At 38.1% G+C, this 24,283-nt stretch overlaps 1 protein-coding gene across 1 annotated transcript in view; it reads left to right on the forward strand.

Moving 5' to 3' along the window:
• The window catches only part of LOC110098604 (protein PLASTID TRANSCRIPTIONALLY ACTIVE 10), a 38,338-nt gene extending 17,764 nt beyond the window's left edge, over positions 1–20,574 (forward strand). Inside the window, exons 8-12 of the mRNA XM_020825481.2 lie at positions 7,374–7,466; positions 7,675–7,842; positions 7,933–7,983; positions 16,580–16,731; positions 20,098–20,574. Coding sequence (XP_020681140.1) covers positions 7,374–7,466; positions 7,675–7,842; positions 7,933–7,983; positions 16,580–16,731; positions 20,098–20,527 — 894 coding nt within the window. The 3' untranslated portion in view covers positions 20,528–20,574. The remainder of the gene's footprint in view (positions 1–7,373; positions 7,467–7,674; positions 7,843–7,932; positions 7,984–16,579; positions 16,732–20,097) is intronic.
• The last annotated feature ends 3,709 nt before the right edge of the window (positions 20,575–24,283 follow it).

Genomic DNA, 24,283 nt, shown 5'->3' on the forward strand with positions numbered 1-24,283 from the left:
CCTTTAAAAGAGGTCGTAAGTCCCACTATAGGGCAACTTCTAAGGAAGTTATAAGCCCCTACAATCAAATCACATGTGCAACTCTTAATTAGAGCCGTAAGCCTCAAACTAAACAAATTAACGGATAACTTCTAAGGAAGTCATAAGCCCCAGCCCAAATTAAATCAAAATTAAAACTCACATTTAACCACTTCCGTTTACTCGGGATCCCTGAGAAGAGGCAACCCATGGTTGCTAATCAGATTCCCTAGACACAACGGTCAATGATTGTTAGTGTTGGTAGACTGAAACCTATGGTATACCCGGGACGACGGAACCATGGGATCTTGATCGGGTTTACCTCCATTTCCCCTACTATTGAGACTAAAATCTACCTAAAATTTATTCATCCTTAATCGAGAGTTCTCTCTTACATAATAAAAGGGGTAATTAACTATGCGTGCTTGCGCTCATAGGAAGTAAGGACCCAAGATCTTTAAATCCTGACATTACTGACGCAACCCTGGATCGGCAGCAGCGCTGGACTCCGGTAAAGACCTGAAACCAAAGAAAAGCAGAAAGAACAGGGAAGAAATGTCCCAGTAAAGTATCTGTATTTTTGTATATGTGTAAAAAAGTGTGCTTCTCCAATACAGAGATTGTATTTGTATCCCTTCCCAGTGGTAAGGTTACCTATCATTACTATGAATATACTACTCAGCGAAAGCAAATAAAAAGCTAATAATAACAGAAATAGTACTAATATAGTGGGGCTCAAAGCCTAACCGAATACTTGGAAACAGCTACTGTAAAAGGAACCTGGTAACCGTGCACATGGGGAGTATTGCGCTGCATCTGTCTTCCCCGGCAGAAGAAGAGCTCGACTCCGACGAGCTTAGTAAAATTGGTGCGTCATCAGCTGATTGGTATGGCCACATATCTGCGACATTGAAGGTAGAAGAAGTCTGTATATCGGAGGGTAAATCGACAATGTAGGCATTGTCATTTATCTTGGCCACCACCGAGACTGGGCCGATCTTGCGACGATGCAGTTTGGTGTACATGCCCGGGGGAAACCGTTCACGGCGTAGTCTAACCATGACCAAATCACCGGCTTTGAACAATTTTTGTCGCCTATGCACATCCACTGCCGCCTTATAGGAACTGTTGGACTTGATAATTTGTTTGCGAACTTCTTCAAGCATTTCTGAGTAATTATTTGAGAAGTTGGAAGCAGTTTCAGACTTGAACTTGGGTAGGATCGCAATATCCAACGCTAAATTAGGTGCTTTAGTGTAGACGATGCTAAACGGTGACTTTCCCGTCGATCGATTAATCATAGAGTTATATGCAAACTCTGCGGAACTCAGCATTTCTTCCCAGCGCTTTGGGTGATCTTGGACTAAACATCGCAGCATGTTTCCCAATGTCCGATTGACGACCTCTGTTTGTCCATCCGACTGGGGGTGATAAGCTGAACTGAGGCATAGTTTGGTTCCCAATCGTTTCCACAATTCGCGCCAAAAATGACTTATGAATTTGACATCCCTATCAGATGTCAGGCTCCGTGGAACTCCATGAAGTCGGACGATTTGGTGAAAGAATAAATGAGCAATGTGGAGTGCATTTGAAGTCTTCTTGCAGGATACAAAATGACTCATCTTGGAGAATCTATCGACCACGACCATGATCGAATCATTACCCCGCTGCGTACGAGGAAGCCCGAGGACAAAGTCCAAACTAAGGTCCTCCCATATTGATTCCGGAACGGGTAGGGGTATGTATAGGCCCGTGTTCTGTGAACCGCCCTTGTAAGTTTGGCAAATGAAGCATCTATCAACGAAGCGATATACATCACGCCGGAGACGAGGCCAGAAGAAACGAGATTGTACCGCAGCTAAGGATTTATCTCTGCCTGCGTGTGCTGCCAACCCACCCGAATGAGCTTCTTGGATGATATAATTTCTCCATGATGAGACCGGGATGCAAAGCAAGTTATGCTTAAATAAATAGCCCAATCGCAGGCTGAAGCCGGCCAAGTTTCCTTGTGCTGGACAATGCTTCCAAATTTCTGCAAAATCTGGATCATTTTGATATAATTCTTTGATACACACTAAACCCGCAAAATCAGTCTGTAACTGAGTAATGAGGATCATTTTCCGGCTGAGGGCATCAGCGACGATATTACTTTTGCCGGACTGATGCTTCAAAGTGAAAGAAAATTTCTGTAGAAATGTTACCCAACGCGCGTGCATCCGATTGACATGCTTTTGGCTATTAATAAATTGGAGGGCCTTATTATCGGTGCAGATAATGAATTCCTGATGAAGCAAGTAGGATTCCCACTGCTTCAAAGCGCGTACCACTGAGTACAATTCTTGCTCATAGGCCGCCCATTTTTGCCTCGAGGGGCATAGTTTCTCACTGAAAAAGGCCACCGGTTTTCCATCCTGTGATAACACCGCCCCTATGCCATGACACGAAGCATCCGTTTCGACAGTAAACAACTTTTCAAAATCTGGGATGGCGAGCACTGGTGCGGATGTTAAGGCTGTTTTTATAGCATCAAAACAGTTTTGTTGGGGTTCACCCCAATGGAAGGACTTTGATTTTAAACATTCAGTGAGCGGACTCATAATAATACTAAAGCCCTTGATAAATTTGCGATAAAAATTCGCTAATCCATGAAAACTTCGTATTTCTGTAAAAGATTTTGGAATTGGCCAGTTAAGAATAGCAGTTACCTTATCCGGGTTCATCATGAGGCCATCTGCGGAAACCACGAAACCAAGGAATTGCACCCGAGAAGTTGCAAACTGACACTTGCTAAGATTCAAAAATAGTTGATGCTTTAACAAGATTTCAAACACCTGTTTGAGATGTTCTCGGTGGCGTAGCAAAGAGTCACTGTAGACTAGAATGTCGTCAAAATATGAAATACAGAACTTTCCCCAAATTGGTTTAAGTATATCCTGCATCAATCTCATAAAGGTAGAGGGGGCGTTGCAGAGGCCGAAGGGCATAACACGCCACTCATACAATCCGAAAGGCGTTTTAAACGCTGTTTTCCATTCGTCACCTGGACGAATACGGATTTGGTGGTAGCCGCTGCGGAGATCCAATTTGGAAAATATAGACGCCCCGACTAATTTATCCAGCAATTCGTCAATACGAGGGACGGGAAACCTGTATTTAATCGTGATTTTGTTTATGGCCCGGCTGTCTACACAAAGACGCCACTCCTTATTCTTCTTAGGTACCAGCAAAGCTGGGACCGCACACGGACTAATGCTGGGTTGGATCATCCGTTTTTCTAATAATCCCTCAATGATAGACTGCAATATTTGCTGCTCTTTGGGGTTTAGCCGGTAATGAGCTAGATTAGGAAGCGTAGCATTAGGGAGGAGGTCGATTTGGTGCTGAATGTGTCTCACTGGTGGCAGAGCAGCAGGTAATTCCTCTGGACAAATTGCTTTAAATTCTTCCAATAGAGTGGCGATATCATCTGGGAGCTCTTCCTGCTGGGACACAGTCCCATCTGTGACTATCAACGCCCACATTGGCTCCTCTTCACTTTGACTTAGTAACAGTTTGGGCCCAGATACTATGTGCATCACGGTGGATGAATTTGAGGATGTCGCCTTGTGATCCCGAGGTCCCGGTAATAGCTTCAACCGTTTTCCTTTCCAATCTAGGGAATAAACATTAGCTCTTCCATCATAGGTCACTCCGGCGTCGAACTGCCAAGGTCTGCCCAGAATTAGATGGCAAACATCCATTTCCAGAATGTCGCAAAGCACCTCGCATACATATTGCCTCCCGATCGAAAATGTAACTTGACACATTTCCGTAACTGGTATCTCCATGCCTCTCTTGACCCAACTGATCTTATACGGTTGAGGATTACTCGTTGTTTTGAGCTGCAGCGCCTGAACTACCGAACGCGAGATTATATTCTCTGTGCATCCACTGTCTATTAGGAGATCGCAGACCTTTCCATTAATTGTACAACGAGTGCGGAAAATGGCATTACGTTGCGATGGGTTAGCTAAACGAGGAGCCAACAATAACTTCTCAATCATACAGACTAAAGTCTCACCTTCATCAGCTTCAACTTCCTCGATTTCGAGATTTTCCTCCACATTTACTTGATCATCCTCTTCAGCATTCTCCAGCAGTTGTAACTGTTGTCGCTGTGGACACTCGTTTGACTTGTGTCCGGGTTGAAAACAACGGAAACACTTCAGGGTTGAAGGCCGAGCATAAGGATTATTCGGCGCAGGGTATTTAGACTGATGCAGGGGCTTATTTTCTGGAGCGGTCCCTGAAGGTTTCGGCACAGCTGTTGTCTGCGATTGAGGACTATTAATTGATATGGTCTTGGCAGACGAGGAGCTTCCTTTGACATGGTCACCAACAACCTCTTGAAAGGAACGTCTCGTATAGGAGAATTTGGATTGACGATTCTACTGTGTTTCGGCTCTTAATGCGAAGTTGATGGCCTGGGCTAATGACCAAATTGAATTCAATTGCAGTTTATCCTGGATGCTTTCCTTGAGGCCGCCTACATAACGTGCGACAAGTTGATTCATGGATTCATTCAAATTATTCCTTGCACTGAGCCGGTGAAACTCTTCGGTATACTCACTGACGGAGCGAGTTCCTTGTAGGCAGTGTTGATACTTGATATACAGAATCTGCTCATAATCTGTCGGTAAGAACTGCGATCGCATCAACTGCTTCATTCGCGTCCAACTACGCACAGGCCCCTTCCCTTCTCTTTGCCTCATATGGAGCACCTGATTCCACCAAGCACCCGCTCCGTTTCGGAGACGGCAGGCAACATACTTCACATGTTTAGCTGGCTCTACTTCCATATAATCAAAAAAATTATCTACCGCTCTCTCCCAATCTAGGTAGTCCTCAATGTGCATATGGCCGTCAAAATAAGGTATATCTACCTTGGCTTTAAACTCTGTGTGAATTCTCGGAGGAAGCACAGGTCGTTGCGGTCGCCTATACAACTCGGCATTCTCGTCACTGTCCCCGTCTTCTTCAGAGATTCCCAAATGCAATCTCTCTTGGCAATGCCCTTCAATTTCCGAATCAGATAGATCACCAATCGGTGGGGGAATGCGTCGCCTATGCCGATCAAGGTCCATACCACGTCTAGCTCTCGGACTGATAGCCCGAGCTGGAGTTCGACGAGGAAACTGGGGTGCTGTCCTTGTCCGGTTGAGATTAAACTCCCGGCGAACTTCGACGGATAGGCGCTGCACATCTGCGGACAACACTTCCAGTTGTCGCACGATGCTGGCCTGGTTTGCCCACAGCGATTCCAGGCTTCTGTTGTCTTCAACCACCGGCTCCTTGCCCTTCTCTGTCATCCCGCTGCTTGGCTCTGATACCACCTGACGCAACCCTGGATCGGCAGCAGCGCTGGACTCCGGTAAAGACCTGAAACCAAAGAAAAGCAGAAAGAACAGGGAAGAAATGTCCCAGTAAAGTATCTGTATTTTTGTATATGTGTAAAAAAGTGTGCTTCTCCAATACAGAGATTGTATTTGTATCCCTTCCCAGTGGTAAGGTTACCTATCATTACTATGAATATACTACTCAGCGAAAGCAAATAAAAAGCTAATAATAACAGAAATAGTACTAAGATAGTGGGGCTCAAAGCCTAACCGAATACTTGGAAACAGCTACTGTAAAAGGAACCTGGTAACCGTGCACATGGGGAGTATTGCGCTGCATCAATTACCCTCAGGGGAAATCTGGTTAACTTCAATCTGACTTAAGGGAAATGGAATCCTACGGTTGCAAAGCGGGATTTGTGCATTCGTGCCATTTTTCTTGAGCCAACACTAGTAAAGGTTTGGTCGTACTTATTTTTATTGAATAGTTTAGAAGCATAAAGTATATGACCACTTGTGGCTTAAAGGTACTAGGCATGGCCAACAAGCGTTTAGAGGTTGGTGTGACCATAAGTTATCTGTGAGTTTCAATGTCTAAAAAGTGTGTTTAAGACACGTCTCAATCTGAAGTGAATTCCAATCAGAATGACGAATTAAGCCAATTAAATATTAAAAAGTGGTAGGACATAGGGAAATAATCAAGATAATAATTTAAGGTGTTTATGAAAATTATAAATGCTAAAGTTTTGGCAAAGATGAAGACATATTTAGAAAGTATTATTTGAATTGTTTACCTGTGTTGATAAATTTTCTTTTAATGCCTTTATTTGTTGGTTGCTAGACATATATTTTCTTTGGGTTAAATTTCAAAATAGTCCCCCGACTATTTAATATGGTCATTTTAATCCTATAATATCACGTTGCTCCAATTTAGTCTCTCGACTGTACAAAATTGATCCAAAATGATCCTTCTGGATTAAATTGAGATCAATTTTGTAAAGTCAAGGGACTAAATTATGATCAATTTTATATCACAATTACAACATGAGGGATTAGTTGGATCACTTCTGTATAGTTGAGGGATTAAGTTGGAAAAATGTCATATTCTGGGACTAAATTAGACCATATTCTGGGGACTGATTTTTCTGTACTTTCTTTGAATGAAACTATTTCAGATGAGAAGCATGTGAGATTCAAGAATATGAAATTAACAAGGCAAACTAAAATCTGTTAGATGAGAGTAGAAAGATAAAGGGAAACATTTGGAAGGGAATCTATTACCACGTGGACTAAAATAATAGAACTTTTGAAAGAGAAATATTTACCTTTTTTTATCTTGAGTGTGCTTAATGAATTTAATTCATTAAAACAATTGACTAAATTTTTTACTTAATACATGAGCAAATTTGAAGAATTGTGGTTTCGTTCTAAGATTGTTGAAGATTCAAAAACTACTCTCTATATTTAGGTCTTCTTTGAGTCTTGATTAAAAGAAATTATACATCGCCACATATCTGTACTTGAACATACTTTTCAACTTCGTTAGACTTAGAATAAATGCTAAAACTTTCTTTGCTAAAAAGATTATCATATTGGTCGAGTCATTTTGCATCAAATCTCTTAAGGATTAGTGCGGTTAAGACTCTTGAAGAAATTCGACTGGCATGAGTAAAGTTTAAAAAACTAATGCTTGTATCTTTTGGGGCATAACTAATACCCGTCAAGTATATGCTTCATGTTAAAGAAGAACATAACTGATTTGAAACATAAATAAATAGGAGATTGTTATGATAAATGAAACACTTCTACTTTTCCAACTTATCTTCTTCATTTCAATGAAAGGAAATTAATGTCATCACTTAAGCTTTGGAATTTAGAAGGGGGAAGAAAGATGGTTGTTGAGGTTTCTGGTGATTATTTTTCTTCTTGATATCGGCTATCTCTTTTACAATTTATTTTATTCTTACGTTTGCTTTACAGCGGGAGTGTGGAAGGCCACCAATACCTAGGAAAAGACCTCCAGTCAAGATGGAAGACCAGTCTTTACTATCAGATCACCCTTATGTTGACCGGGTAGTTTCTCCATAGCAATCTTTTCAAATTCTCTTTTGGTTACTGAAGTATTTTACCTTGATTTGGCTAGGAAAATCTGTAATACAATGTAAGTGTTGGTTGTTAGTTTTTGTAGTACTTGAAGCATCATATTTTTGTCCTACAAGCTCTAGAATTTCTTCTCTTGTTTACTATTATTTACAAATATAGTTTTATCTTTTTGTTACAGTTGTGGCAGCTACATGTTGCGGAGCAAATGATCCTAGATGATGAAGAGGCTCATCCTGAAAAGTACATGGACCAGAAATTCATCGAGAATGCACTTTTTGATGAAGAAAACAGTATTCAGTACACAAAAGCATACTATGAGAAGGCTTTACTCCCAATGACAATTTTGGCAAGTTAAAAGACATACAAATCGCTTCTTTTTGTTTTTGTGCATATTGTCTGCTAATCCACTTCTTTTTGGTTGATTTTATCTTCTCAGAATACAAATTTGAAAGAACTTGACCTGGATGCTGCTCGAGCAGAGAATCAGGTAATAGTGAGACAAATTTGTTGATTAAACTTGAATCTCTTAAAACCTTAGAAGTTCTTGTACAGTTACACATGTAACTATAGCATTATATCTTAATTATTCTTGACGATTTATACCTTAAACACTTTATTCACTTTTCATACTCACGTAACCGCTCATACATTTACGTTTTCATTGATTTGATGATGCTAATTGTGAGAGGTGCTCAAGATCATTGAAATATAATGATAAATGCTTGAATCTTATGAGCACTACCTTATAGTTGAGACCAAATGATAAGATTTTTTTTTTAATACAAATTATTTTATGTAAATAATAGTTACGTATAAGATTTGTTGATTGAGATGTTGCCCACAAATGAGTCCTTTAAAGCCTTTTTGTTTTGTTTTGTTTTCCTAAAGCCTGTTTGGCTTTGGGAACCTGTGGATTTATTGAATTTTAAAAAATGCAAGGAAAACATTAGATTAATGGTGATTTAGTGCTTAAGTTTTCTTCAAAATGGATCTCAAGCTATGGCATCATTTCACTATTGTGTATCCTTTAAGTCTGATGTCATAAGTATCATTGCTGATCAATTCACTAAGTCAATTCATCCTTCAGGTCACTGCTAATATGCTCTTCGGACACCTTTATTGGCCTCATCTGACGTGAAACACCTTGTTACTTGATCGAATCAACATCTGTGATTCTCCATAGAGATTGTCACAAATAATCTTCAACTATCAACCACCTTTAATCTTATGTCTGCTAAATTTAGGAACCCATCACTGGCTCAACAATATCGTAACTGGCCTCTTATCAATGCTACTCATTGAACCTCCTCAACACTAGTCTTCACCACCACCACTGAACCTCTTTTGGTTCAAGGTGTTCGCTAGAGGATCAACCTTTAGCTTCTTGAAGTTCCTTAATATGGAATGGGAAGATCAGTTAAAGAACAAATGATAGTAGAAGATTTCAAAGCTTAAGGAAGGTGTTGCATTTTGAAACCCTATAACACTCCATTTTATAGCCTTTTGAAATGGGGAAATGGTGTGTATAAAAAAAAAAAACTCTCTCAAAAGTCAATCGAAGCTACGGGTGTAAATGAGTTGAGTCAAGTTGAGTTAGGGCTAACTCTAGCTCAGTTGGCCTACTTATGCCTTGCTCAAACTCGAGCATGAGCTCAAATGACGAGCACAAGCTCGACTCGTTGGAAAAATAAAAGGTTTAAGCTCGACTTGTGAGCTCAATTCAAAGTTTCAATGGGTGCTTGCTACTGTATGAAGTGACGAGAGTTCTATCGAGAGCTTGGTGGAGAATTCAATGCCAGAGACCAGTGTTGGTGTGAGCTCCAAAATTTCACACCCTAGCCTCTCTGCATGCTTTTATCAACAAGGAGAGTTTTAACAAAAGATACTACTCAAAGATTCCGCCCTCATTTTACAAAAAATTTATGATTTGAGGTCTGTTTTTCGATATGCGCAAGCCCATATAGTTAATTACCTCTCATGATTATGGGATAAAACTTCTTTATTAAGTTTAGTCATTAAATAGATCTAAGTATTCGATGTATAGTAGCAACAACAAATTTTGGGATTTGGATTTGTGTTCTTAAGATTGAAAATACAATTGACTTTAGTGACCTTAGCAACCTAAATGAAAATAAAGATTTTTGGTTTTATCGACGTATTAGTAAAATCAAAGTTAGAGAGGCTTTAAAGAAGTGTGGGAAAGCTGTTGGATCTGATGATATTCCAATAGAGGTGTGGAAATGCTTAGGAGATGAAGGAATTTCTTGGCTTACTAAACTTTTTATTACTGTTTTGAAGACTAAAAAGATATCAGATGTGTAGAGAATGAGTATGTTAATTCCTATTTTTAAGAATGTAGGTGATGCACAAGTTTGTGTGAATTATAGAGGAATTAAGTTAATGTGTCATACTTAAAAACTTTGGGAGCGAGTTATGGAGCATAGGTTGCGGCGTGATTCTAATGTTTCTCAAAATCAATTTGGATTCATGCCTGATAGTTCTACTATGGAAGCCATACATTTATTGAGAGCAATTGAGAGGTTTGATGGAGAAATATAGAGAGAATAAGGAGGATCTACATATGATATTTTTATTGTTTTAGAGAAAGCATATGATAAAGTTCCAAGAGAAGTGTTATGGAAAGTTCTTGAAAAGAAAGAAGTTAATGACGCTTATTTTCAAATCATTAAAGATATGTATGCATGAGCTATTACTTGTGTTCAAACACAAGGAGGTTTGATCTAAGTATTTTTCTATTTCGGTTGGATTACATCAATGATCAGCCTTAAGCCCATATATTTTTGCTTTTGTCATGGATGTTCTTAGATATTTGCAAGAGGATGGACCTTGATGTATGCTTTTTGTTGATGATATTCTTCTTGTTGATAAGACTAGAGAGGGCGTTGAAGGTAGATTTGAATTATGGAGGTCAACCTTAGACTCTACAGTTTTTCGCTTGAGTAGATCTAAAACTGACTATATGGAGTATAATTTTAGTAGTAATAGACCTAGTAAGAGTACATGTTTTAGATATATTGGATATATTGTTCATAGTGATGGTGAAATAGATGGGGATATTTGTTGACCTCGTTTCGCTCGTATTTTCCTCGAGCATGTTGGATTAATTTAATTAAGCCTCATTGGGCCTAATTTGACTCCAATTGATATCGATTTTTAAGTTCAATTTTATATAATTAAATTAATTAAGCTAGGTAGAACCCAAATCAATTTAAATTGAATCAAATTTGGACTTGAGTCTAACCTAACTTAGCCCAATTTAATTCTATTAAAATTCATTTAACTACATGAGCATTTCAACTTAACTTCCATATCAAGAAATTTGCATTGACGGCTGCGATCAAACGAGATCCTCGTTTCAACCAAAATACCGCGCAGCAGAAGATATCACGGCGACGGGATGGTATCAAGCAGAACAAAAACGAGACTCGCGATATCTCTTACATAGAAGAAGAAACCTCCGTCTGGGGTATTCAAAGGATTCGCACTCCAGCTTCCTCTCTCTCGACTCTTCCTATTCGGATGGCTCCAAGTATTCGCACACCCTTGCCCTTGCTCTCTCGTTCGAGCTCCCTCTATTTCTTGATCTCTCTCTCATGCGAACAAAAAGAGGCTAAACAGAGCAACTCTTACTCTCTCAGTTCCTCTCAAAGAGCCTCCCATTCGCCATTGTGAGTTCGGCCGTGGATCCTGCCACTATTTTGAAGCCTTTCATCTGGTCGACCGCAAGTTTTCGTTCGCAGGTATCCGTCTACCTTCATCTAATCTTATATTTTCCTTCCACATATGCTTTTATAACTCTCTATCTTAGGTTTCTGCACCATTCTAAACACTTTGGTGCTTAAGAGAAATCATTACACTTGAGGTCGGGACGACGAGAACCTCCCAAATTGATTGCATAGTTACTATGTAATTGCTATTTATTTTTTGTGTATTTACTGTGTATTTTATTGCGTATTTATTGTGTATTTGATGCATATTTACTGTGTATTTGCTGTGTATTTATTGTGTATTTTTAGTGCATATTTGCTGCGTATTTATTGTGTATTTTGCTGCGTATTTACTGCATATTTTGCTGCGCATTTTACTGCTTATTTGCTGCGTATGTAATACCTATGTTACTGCATATTTGTTGTGTTTTTTGGCGTATTTTGTGAGTACTTATGAGTAATTTCTAAGTACTTTGTGAGTACTTTATGAGTATTTTTTAGTACTTTGTGAGTATTCTCTGAGTATTTTTCCAGTATTTCATTTCATGCTAGTGAGTGAATTCAATTCATATACTCTTATTTCAAAACATGTGTAGATTCAATTGTAACCAATAGCGTGACAATGATTTAAGATGTATATGCACATCCAAATTTTGCCAATACCAATGCATTTAATCCGAGCATTCTACTTGTAGTAGAATTGTATATTATGCCCCAATCACAAGCATGTGTAGGTTCAATTCAAAATCATATGATGATCACATTCGTTCTTGTCTCAAATTACATTATGCCTGCCTTTACTTTAGTGACTGTTCACAGTTGCTCATGTTTATCTGTTGTTTACACTTACCTTTTGTAATACCCAAAATTTTTAAAATAAATATAATTATATACTTCTTTTAAATGTTCATTTATTTCATTAAATTATACTTTTAATTTCGAGCATTTTGGAACTGACCCGGTACTGTTTGACCCGACCTGTTTTTCAAACGGGTCAGTTTCCTGGATCCGGACCCGACCCGCTTCGGGTTCGTGTCAACCTGAACCCGACCCGCCAAGTTGATGTTCGACTTCACTCTTCCGCCTATTCGCTTCTACGCTCCTTTCGGTCGGATTGGAAGTTATAACAATTTGATTGGAAGCAACGAGGGGAGCTCATAGTCGCTCACTGTGAAGGAGTCGCCGCTGCTTCATTGCTGTTCGACTTTGCTCCACGGAGTTCGACGGCGTTCCCTACTTCCCTTCCACTCTTCCGATCAGAATCAGAAGTTAGAACATAGCAACGAGGGGAGCTCACAGTTGGAATTGGAAGCAACGACGGGAGTTCGACGACGTTCCCTACTTCCCTTCCACTCTTCCAGTAAGAATCAAAAGTTAGAACGGAGCAACGAGGGAAGCTCACAGTCGGAATCGGAAGTTAGATCGAAAGCAACGACAGGAGTTCGACAACGTTGCTATTCGACTTCACTCCATGGAGGCACGGACGTCGTTGCTGTTCGTCTTCACTTCACTCCACCAAGTTCGCTCGTTGTGGCCTGTGAAGACTGAAGCATGGCCAAATCCCGTTAATATGCGGGACTACAGTAAAACGGGTCAGAAATGGGTCATTGTTGGGTTTCCGGGTCAACCCGAACCCGACTCGGAATTCAAAACGGGTCGAAAATATGACCCGAATTCGACCTGTTTCGGATTTGGGTTGACCCGAACCTGAAATTTTCGTGTCGGGTTCGAGTCGGGTTTTCGGGTCGTGTCAAATATTGACACCCCTATGTAGTAGCATTTAGCCAAGCATGCAATGGCTTGATTAGATCCTATGGCTGGGAATAGCTAGATGGCGTTAGTGGATTTAGGATATTTATATTAAATTGATAGTGGAGAATAGGGTAGCAGGTATCAAATAATTATATTAAACTTTTGTTTCAAGCCCTTTCCTCTTATTCCATAATCTCTACCCGATAGAGACTCTTGCAACTAAATTGGCGGTGAAGAATTGGGAAGGAAAAATGCTAGTGTTGCTGCTATAGGCTGCTGTAGAAGAAAAGAATTCAACAAACTAAGGTAAGAGATTAGGTAGAGGCATTACTTGTATGAGATAAGATGCGAAATTTTCACTGATCATCAGAGCCTAAAATACATATTTTCACAAAAAGAACAAAACTTACGACAAAGAAGATGGTTGGAACTTATCAAAGATTATGATTTGGATATTCAGTATTGTCCAGGAAAAGCCAATATTGTGGTCGATGCTTCGAGTCACAAGTCTACAGGAATAATGAACTGGATGATTACTCAAGAGGTTCAATTGATCAAGGAAATTGAAAATCTGCAATAGAGATTAGAGATTTAAAAAATGCGGAATATTTGCATCAGATGACAGTAAAGCCTATTTTAACTGATTGTATCAAAGAAGCTCAAAAGCCTAGTAGTGAATCTTCAAAATTTATGGAGCAGGCCCAGTCAGGGAAAAGACCCGTTATTTCTGTTGATGTTGATGGAATCATTAGACATAAATTCCAGTTGTGGATACCTAATGATCTGGATCTAAGAAAGAAAATTTTGAAAGAAGCTCATCATTCTGGTTATACAATTCATTCAGGTAGTACCGTGATGTATAAAGGCTTGAAAGTAATATTATGGTGACCATGTATGAAGAAAGACGTTGTTGAATATGTAGCTAAGTGTGAAGAATGTCAAATTGTGAAAGCTGAACATCAACGACCTAGTGGATTACTGCAATCACTTTCTATCCCTTAGTGAAAGTGGGAAGAAATTGCAATTGATTTTGTTATTGGGTTTCCCCGATCTAGACAAGGCCATGACATTGTTTGGTTGATTATTGATAGACTAAAAAAATCAGCTCATTTTTTGCCTATTAATCAAACTGATCCAGTAGACAAATTGGAACGGCTATATATGAAAGAAATTGTCATATTGCATGGTATTTCAAAGGTTATTGTCTCATATAGAGATGCTAGATTTACTTCTAGGCTGTGGAAGAGCATTCATGAAAGCTTGGGTATAAATTTGCATTTCAGTACAGCTTTTATCCACAGACTGACAGTAAATCTGAAAGAACTATTCAAGTACTTGAAGACTTATTGATATTATATGTTTTGGATTTCAAGGGTAGCTGGGAAGATCACATATCATTAATAGAATTTTCCTACAACAATAGCTATCAATCAAGTATACAAATGGCACCATATGAAGCACTTTATGGTAAAAAGTGTATTACTCCCTTTACTTGGGTGGAGGTAGGAGAAAGACAACTAATGGGTCCAGAGCTAGTTGATGAAGCAACAGAGAAAATCAGAGTAATCATGGATAGATTAAAAGCTACTCAGGATCGCCAACAAAAGTATTATGACCCCAAGCACAGAGCAGTAGAGTTTAAATTGGGGTTTGACACCTTTCTTGTGCCTTCTTTTCATGTACTTGACTTGAATCCTGAAGTTATATATTTCAATTATTTTTTTTCTAAATTAATTCTTGTCCAATTATATTTCCCTTCGAATGGTGCCTACTGCTCTGTGCTTGGGGTCATTTGTATACTGGATTGGTAGGGTTGGGACACATTGTAGGAGGCATGATATTTACATTGGAAATGAGCAAACGAATTAATTTATGTTTGGAAATGAGCATGCATATTGTTTCAAAGCCTTGCATTACTGTAATTTAGATGCATGATTTACTCACTGAGTTCTATTCTGACTCGCTCTTCTTATTGAAAAATATTTACATTTATAATTCAATTAACTAAAATGAGTATAAAGAAGATAATGTATATCGTAGGTGCACCAGAAGAAAGGTATTTTAATATTTAACTTTGTTTCAAATTTTGAGGTTTTAGAGGCTCTTTTGATGTATTGGAAATAGTTAGTTAGTAATTGAAATTTAATCAGCCGTCTAACCGTCTTTTACCGCCTCTTTAATTCGGGTCTCCGTGTCTGGTCTGGACACATTGTAGGAGGCACGATATTTATATTTTGACCTACTTAATTAATATCAAATTCTAAATTCATCATAACCAAAATTTCCCAACCAAAGCAAATTTAATGGATATATAATGGTTTATACTCATTGCAAATTCAAATCTAGGGTACTGAGACAAGCAATTTAATAGTTTGATACTTCGAGGATTGCATGCTTTATTATTTTATTTTGAAGTTGTTTTTTTACTTTTGTTTAATTATTTTAACATTCCTATGATGATAGGGATTATGGAATATGGCACATTCTTTATTATTATAGTCTTCTAGTCCAATTTGGTTCAGTGGGTTTGATACAATCGTTTGTACTTTCTTAGTTTCAAACATTGATTCATAGGTTTGGATGTACTGTTGGTTTAGTCATCGTTTTTTTGTTTTGTTTTGCTCACAATGATTGTCAATATTCGAGGGACCTACATTAGTTCTTGTAGCAAGTCTGTACTTCTTATGGTAATCTACTACTTATCTCTATTTTTCCTGAAAGTGGCATTGTCATTTTATATTGTTATTCTTTGCATATCTTACCAATATTTATCATTAATCTTGTGGATATTCTATTGTGCTACCCATGATATTGATCTTGAATTGAATTTAGCGGCCATAGTCGTGTTTGTTGTGCGATTTGTTCCATAAAGTTCAAATGTTTGTCGACATTTAGAGGACTTCAAGATTATGAAATTAGAAAATATGAGACATGCAGTGAAGTTCTATTTTAATAAAAAAAAAAAAGTTTTATTTCAATCTTGTGTGTTGGTTGGATGTTGCTTCAAATGAATATCTAGATTGTATTTTAATAAACATCTTTGTTACTTGGGCCATTGTAACTACATTTACGCCATACGAGTTAATCATATAAGAATCAAAAGGCCAATGTTCAAGAACTTAAAAGGGGTAGTTACATTTTACTTAAAAGGGGTAGTTACATTTTACCCTACTACTTTTTGATAATGTGGTATAACCCCCATGCGGTTTAACAATAAGGGTTAATGCCCATGTACTCACAATTATATTTTCCATTCCAGGTAACATAGAACATGTTATTCCTCATAAAAATAATATCATGGTGGCTTTATTGCCTTTTTTTTTTGTTTCTTCCTCATGAAAAAAAATTACATTTTTCTCCTAAAAAGCCCTGCTTCCATCTCTCTTTTCCATTCCACTCGATTAACTAGGAGATTGTTGATCAACAAGGGCGACAGCATCAAGCATCATTGTCGAAGCTCTTAGGAGTCAATCATCCATTTTAAATTCCATTATGTTGGACAAACTTTTGCTGCAAATAAAGTAGGCATCATATGACGTGTGCATTCTTTATTTTTACCAAGTGATTTTCATCACTCTTACAAATTGTTTCCTTATTATGCAGCTTAACAAAAAGTTAAGAAAGGAAGCTGAAGAGAGAGGAGAAGTATTTCAAGTTAGCAAGCTGAAACGGAATAGAGAAATGGATGAGTATGATCTCATGCATTGGCGTCGATCGTTGGAAGAGAGAGAGGCTTTGGTTAGAGATATTAGTTGGTAAGTCTTCATTATCCCTTCTGATATTTTAACATAAATATCTGCACTGATTTTACACATTGGTTTAGCTAAGAATATTGCTATATCTGTTTGTAAAAATTTTCTTATTCTCAGTTTATATCTGGATGGAAATTTTCATGCTTATCCCATAGGCGATTATCCTTTCAATGTTCTTTAACACATGTTCTCAGATTTATGCCTTATAAGTAAAAAGGTTCGGTTTGAGTTAGCGAGTATGATTGATGCTTGAAGTCAATAACATAAACCACAAATGCTTTTTTAAATAGCCACATCCTTGTCTATATTTATCTCCAATTCTCCATGAGTTTTTCCTTACCCAAATCCCATGAGAACTTGCAGTAAATTGATATAGGAAGTGCTTGCAAAAATTTAGGAAAAGTCTTGGCTGAAATCTAATTTCATCAATTTCAGAAAAATCAACGATAAAAAAAATCAGGAATAAAACACACGAACACTTTTTTATTAAAAGTTTTATGAAAGAAAAGACAAGTTACAAATGGATCTTCAATTGGAGAGGAAGATCCAGCTCTACCAAATCTCTATAGCCGTCGGCTAGAGCCTAAACACCCTAAGAACAATCTAATTTCAGCAAACAACACCTTTCCCTAACCTTAGGAAAATCACCTACTTATAGCAAACAATAAACAGTAAATACCCAAACAGCCCTCCCCCAATTCCATCCTATTTTTTTAATTATTTCCCACCCAACTCAGTCCCTAAATCTGTCATCTTCAATTAGGAAATATTTCATAATTAATTCCCTCCAAATCAGCCCCCAAATCTACCCTATTCAATTAAGAAACATTTCCCAATTAATCAGCCCCCAAATCTGCACTCTTCAATTAGAAAACATTTCCTAATTAATTCCCTCTAAATCGGCTCCGAAATCAGCCCCCCAAATATGCTATCTTCAATTAGGAAATATCTCCTAATTAATTCACTTTGATTAAGAACCTTCCTAAGCAGCTCCCTCTTGATTATGAAACTTTTTTATTCCCTCACAATCAAACTAGTTGGTCCATTAATACTCCCCTCCCAAATGCCACATTGTCCTCAAGGTGGAACAAACGAAACTGCTATTAAAGCACTTGACTAATACCACTGGACTAAAAAATGAAATAACACTAAGTCAAACCATCCCTTCCTCGAGCATCTCCTCGATTAATATCTCAATCTCTTTGTTTTGAATTTGGGATGACGGTATAAACGAACACTGATAGGTGGGATTCATTCCTTCAAGATGATTACATATTTGCGTTCCCGTGAAAGATTCAACCCTTGAACTTGCTAGAACACCCCTCGAAACTGTTGTAGGGATGGTAGAATCATGTTTGGTGCTTCTATATTTTCCCAGTCTTTTTCTCCTTTCGAATTCTGCAGATCCACTAAAAGTCCCACTCCTTCACCCTTTCCTCTCCTTGGAAGTGGCTTCAAAAGTGGCATCCCCTCTTCTTCCCCCAACATTTTCATCTCTCGATCTTTCCATCTCCTTATCAGATTAGGGTTCCTTCACTCCCTTTGTCACTGGTGGCTCCCCTTGCCGCTGGCGATGCGTTTTGGTTTGGAACTCGAGCATCTTTCTTATCATCTCCTCCATGATGGCAAACTTCTCATCAATCTTCTCATAGATTATTGAATATAGTTTTTTGAAATCTGAAATCTTTTCTCCACTATCTGATTTCACTTGCCCGAAATCACCTTTTGATACTTTACTTTTCTTCCAGCCATGGGTGCCTGGATCGAACAATTCTGATACCAATTTGATTAGAAGTGCTTGCAGAAATTTAGGAAAGACTTGGCTGAAATTTAATTTCAGCAATTTCAGAAAAATCGACGATAAGAAAATCAGGAATAAAACATATGAACACCTTTTTATTAAAAAGTTTTATGAAAGAAAATACAAGATACAAGAGGAAGATCCGACTCTCTCAAATATCTAGTCGCCGGCTAGAGCCCAAACACCCTAAGAACAATCTAATTTCAGCAAATAACACCTATCCCTAATCCTAGTAAAATCACCCATTTATAACAAACAATAAATAGTAAATACCTAAACAACCCTCCCCCAACTCTTCATATTTCCTTATTTATTTCCCTCCCAAATCAGCCCCTAAATATGTCATCTTCAATTAGGAAACATTTCCTAATTAATCCCCTCTAAATCAGCCCCCAAATCTTCCCTATTCAATTAGGTAATATTTCATAATTAATCCCTTTCAAATTAGCCCCCAAATCTGCCCTCTTCAATTAGGAAATATTTCCTAATTAATTCTCTCTAAATCAGCCCCCAATTATGCTATCTTCAATTAGGAAACATCTACTAATTAATTCCCTTTGATTAAGAACCTTCCTAAACAACTCCCTCTTGATTAGAAAACTTCTTAATTTCCTCACAATCAAATCAATTGGTCCATGATAAATCAAGGTTTTTAAAAACCTGCTCTTATTGTATTAGCTCTTTAGTCTCCTTTCTTCGGATATCTTTCACTCTAACCATTTTAGATATAAATGCTTGTGTTAAACGCTAACTTGTACAAGGACTTGAACTTGCAGTAAACGATGGTTCTGAACAACCCGCTCTTATTGCAAGTTCTTTAGGCTCCTTTCTTCGGATAACATTCACTCTAACCATTTTAGATCTAAATGTTTGTGTTAAACTTTAACTTGTACAAAGACTTAAACATATTAAACAGATCTGTTAGCTCGTTATTGCTTTTCCTTATGAGATATCTTTCTTTCAGGGAGCACTTGCGAAGTTTCATTTTACTTATACTTTGAATCTTTAGTATGCTACACAGTAGTAGTTGATGAACTAGTCAAACTAAATAAATTGACCTCCTATCCCAATAACATCAGCCACATGCTATCTTCCTTACCCTCCCTTCTCACCTCCTCCCCCCTCCCAGTCCCTCCTGCTGGTGGTCCCCTCTCCCACTCCTCCCCTTTGCCACCGCCTGCTCCCTCGCATTCATCTACCCTGCCTCAATGGCATCACTGGTGTTTCCATTAACTCTGTCTCAGGCTATGCAGTCCAATTCATGTCGTTTACTTATCCTTCAACCATCTCACCCTGCCTCGCCCTGAGCCTCCATCACACCCATCTCTCGGAAAAATTATTACGTGCGGGTTCGGATTTATCCAGAGACCAATAAAAATACGCCACGTCGCCTAAAAAATGTACCGCGCTCAATACTGCTTGGTACCGAGCGCGGAACCGGACGGTTCTCCCGGCGCAAAATAATCCCTCCATCTCTTGATGTATGATTCGGCTTTGCTTTTGCTGTGCAATGCATCGTGTAAATGAAAGGCTTTGCTTCATTCGAAATGGTCTACTTGCATTGACAGCCGAAAGGCTCTTGGTCTGCCACTGGAGGAGCCTGGAAGATACGATGTAAATTCTGCATTTTGGAAGAACAAATATGATCCCACCAATCCTTTATATCGCTATGACTATTGGGGGGAGCCCAAGCACTCTGAGAAGAGCCGTCAACAAAGAATAACTGAAGACCACAACAGATCAATTGTTGGAAACGGCACTGTTTGGTATGAGATGTCCTATGAAGAAACCATCAAACAAAGAATGCGTCGAGAAGCTCAAATGAAGAATATGCCCAAAGAGACAAAGGATGTAGAAGAGGGTGATGATGATGAAGATGATCTAGATTTTGATTATAGCATATTTAGCAATTCAAGCAACTCTTCGGCCGATGATAAGCCACTTGTTAATGGTACTGAATCCCCCAGATTGTCAGATGAGGGTTTGTTTGAGAACTAATTCCTCTTTTAGGTTATTTGTGCTTGAAGTGGAATATTTTGCATGTATATCTGTGCTATCTAGTAATTATGATATCAGTTATTGCCTTCATGATTGGGAGCTTTTCACTTAGGCTTTGTTTGGGATGGTTTTCCTCTTGCTTTTTAAAACAGTTTTTAAGTACAAAAATTTCTTGAATTTAAATTTTTTGTACAAGCAAGTTGTTTTAGAAAGCAGTATGAAAGTTTTCCCAAACAAAATCTTAGTGTTTTCAAAACAATTGACATATTACTTATTTTTATTTGTGAGATCCATTATGAAATAAATCGATATTTTTCCTGAACTATATTTCCTCTCATCAAACAAGCTCTGACGTTACCTCGGTCATATTTCGGGTAGTTTGGGTTAATATTATTATTCGTGGGCAAATTATTAGGTCCAGTCACCTGACCTAGAAATAGGTCCGGACATCCAACAAAAACTTGCCATGTGGACTGCGCTTTGACTGTGCTGTAGGCGCGCTTTACATGTGCTTTTGACAGCGCTTTTTTGAGTCAAAGCACAATCCACGTGGCAAATTTTATTGGATGTCCGGATCTAGAAATAGGTCTGGTGACGGGATCTAATAATTTGCTTTTTATAAGCAGGCCTGAGCACTTTTCTCGCTTGAATGCATAGCAGAAGCAAATTAAAGCTTAGATTATAGCGGATTCAAATATATAATGAATCAAAGTTGCTTCGATAAATTTTAATTTATATAATAGTTATAATTTCCTTCTATATAAATTATTTAATAATTAAATTAAAATAAATTATTTAAATTAAAGAACTATGTATAATTATTTGAAATATTTAAAATTTATGCATTATTAGATAAAAGCAATTTTATTAACATTGTGAAAATTGGATGATTGGGAAACAAGAGGATCTTGCACGAATTTCCAAAAATCAATAGATCTCGTACCAGGATCTACTGATTTGCTATTACATATTCCGATTAAATTTTTATAATAATTTATTTATTTAAATCATTATATTAAATAACTAATTAATTAACTATTATATTTTATTTGTCTAAAAATAAATATAATTACTAAAAAAATATATTCCAAAGAATATCCTCTCGTATTTTAAAATAAAATTAGTAACAAATGAAACAACTAATTAATATCTTCAAAATCAAATTCTTCAGCGACCGAATATAATAATTCTTAATTTCTCTCAATAGTAATAAATAGATAGCCTTCTCAGATTTCATTAAGGCAGAAAAGGCTGAAGATGAAGGATCCGGCAAGGCAGCTTCTTCACCTCCTCGCGATCGTACTGACGGCGGCGGTAGGGGTGGTGGTGGCCTTCGCTGGGAACGCCTCGGACGTGGGAGATCCGGCTGGGATCACCGGAGTTCAGCCGCTGTCGATTATCGCAATCCACATGGCGTCGCTGGAGCTTGACAGATCAGCCAACATCAAGGCTTCGCCTAACCTGCTTGGCCTCCAGTTATAGGATCCACTGTTCACATATCTATTGATTTTTGGAAATTCGTGCAAGGTCCTCTCTTGTTCCCATCACCAAATTTTCTGAAAAGAAAAATAGTGATATAATTTCCCAAAAAAAAAAATAGTGATATCACGGTATCACCTTAAATATTTTATTTGCCTCTTCAAAACATTTTATACATTTGCATATCTTATATTTAAAAAATGCCTCTACCATTAAATAAAAAAAATAAAATAAAATCTTATTTTTAAATACTAAAAAACATGTGTTAAGATATGTTGCGGGCTAGAATATACGTGACGATAGCGTTGTACGGATAACCAGCTCAAACACAGATAACACAAGATTTTTTACCTGGAATATCCTGGAAAAGGAAAAAAACTACAGGGTCTACCCCAGTTGAAAGTGATTTCACTAGAATTTGAGCAGAGTATGGTGGGCTAACTCGACTTTGAGAGCTATCAGATTATAAATGTCAATCGTATGGTTGAAGTTTAGTGGCAAACAGGGGTTAGATGATGGCGTCACTTGGAAGTTCGGGCATCTATTTGTAGTATGGCAGTGGTTTTACAGAACTACGGCATCAGTTGGTGGTTCGGTGGAAGTTCGACAAAACTCTAGTGTCAGTTACTGGTTCGGGAGAAGTCCGGGCGTCAATCGGTGGTTCAACGTAACTCCGACATTAAGTAGTGATCCGACAGAACTCCGGCGTTAGGTGGTGGTCCAAAGAAAGTCTGACGTATGTAATTTGTGAACCTACGGAAGTCCGGCGTCACTTGAAAGTTCGGGCATCCGTTGGTAGTCTGGCAGTGGTTTGGCATAACAACGGCGTTAGTCGGTCATTCGATGGAAGTCGGCAGAACTCCAGTGTTAGTCAGTGGTCCGGTAGAAGTCCAGCGTCAGGTGGTGGTCCCACGAAACTCTGGCGTCGGATAGTGGTCTTGCAAAAGTCCCAGCATCAGGTGGTGGTCCGACAGAACTCGGGCATCAGGCGGTGGTCCGGTGGAACTCCGGCATTTGGTGGTGGTCTGGCAGAACTCCAGCGTCGGTGTTGGTCCGACAAAACTCTAGCGTCGGGCGGTGGTCCGACGAAACTCCTGCGTCTTGTGGTGGTCCGGGAGAACTCCGGAACTTCGACGTCTAGCAGTGGTCCGAGAGAATTCTGACGACAGGCGGTGGTCCAGCATAACTTTGGCATCGGGCGGTGGTCTGGTAGAACTTTGGGCGGTAGTTGAGGAGCAACTAGGGGCAAAAGCGATCTCCTATCTCTCTCTTGCTCTCTTCCTTTTGGGGTCTCTTTTCATGAGAAAGGATGGCTCTATTTTTAGATTTTTTTGGTGGCATGACTCGTAAATAGGAGGAAGATCAAGGGTATTTTAGGAGTGATTTGTATGAACAACAGATGTTGATTCCCTTGATCATGGACCGTTTGCTAGACATTTGGACGTCTTACTGACATCAGAATTCAATGATCTTGGGCTCGTTGGATTTGTCTCGTCGAGCCGCTTGATTCGACTATAAGAATGTCACGCTTGGAATTCGTTTGGTAATCCAAATTGTGCTTTGAAGCTTCCAACAACGCTTTGGGTTCTTAATTTGGACACATTTGGGCTTAGATTGAGTCGAATTTGATGTCGTTGGGTTCGTATTTTCGAGACATTCTGTTTGACTTTAAGTTTGTTGAAATCGGAGTTCTGAAGGTCTCAATCTTATTTTTGGAAATTTTCAACTTGATTTTGCCTCAAAATTTGTGCCCGATCAACATAATTTTTTGATTATATATCATAATAATAATTATTTTCTTAAGAAATATTTTTTCTTTAAAAACGATAGCTTACTTTGCAACATCTGAGTAGAGTGCTCAGTTTATTTGATTGTTTGTTTTTACATTTTTCTTCTACATTATGGCTTAAAATTTTCTTATATTTTCTTCTAGGTCTCGCTTTTTTTTTTTTTTTTTTAAATTCAGTTGTAAAATATAATAAAAATTTTAATTTCAACAAAAATAAAAAATAATTTCATGGCTAGTTACAAATCTGCTAATACTGTCTGATCAACAATAAAATATATGATTAATATTACAATAATATCATTATATTTATTTTAACAAAAATATAATTTATAACTAATAAATCAAAATTTATATTACAATTATCTTAAATCAAATCTAATGATTATAAAGTCTATCATGAATTCTCAAATCAAATCGTCTCAAGATTATATTACATTAATAGTACCACATTTTCACTTAAAAAAAAAAATCATATTTAGAGAAACAAA

The sequence above is a fragment of the Dendrobium catenatum genome, unplaced genomic scaffold (genome assembly GCF_001605985.2).
Source record: "Dendrobium catenatum unplaced genomic scaffold, ASM160598v2 fragScaff_scaffold_124, whole genome shotgun sequence".
Taxonomy (NCBI): Eukaryota; Viridiplantae; Streptophyta; class Magnoliopsida; order Asparagales; family Orchidaceae; genus Dendrobium; species Dendrobium catenatum.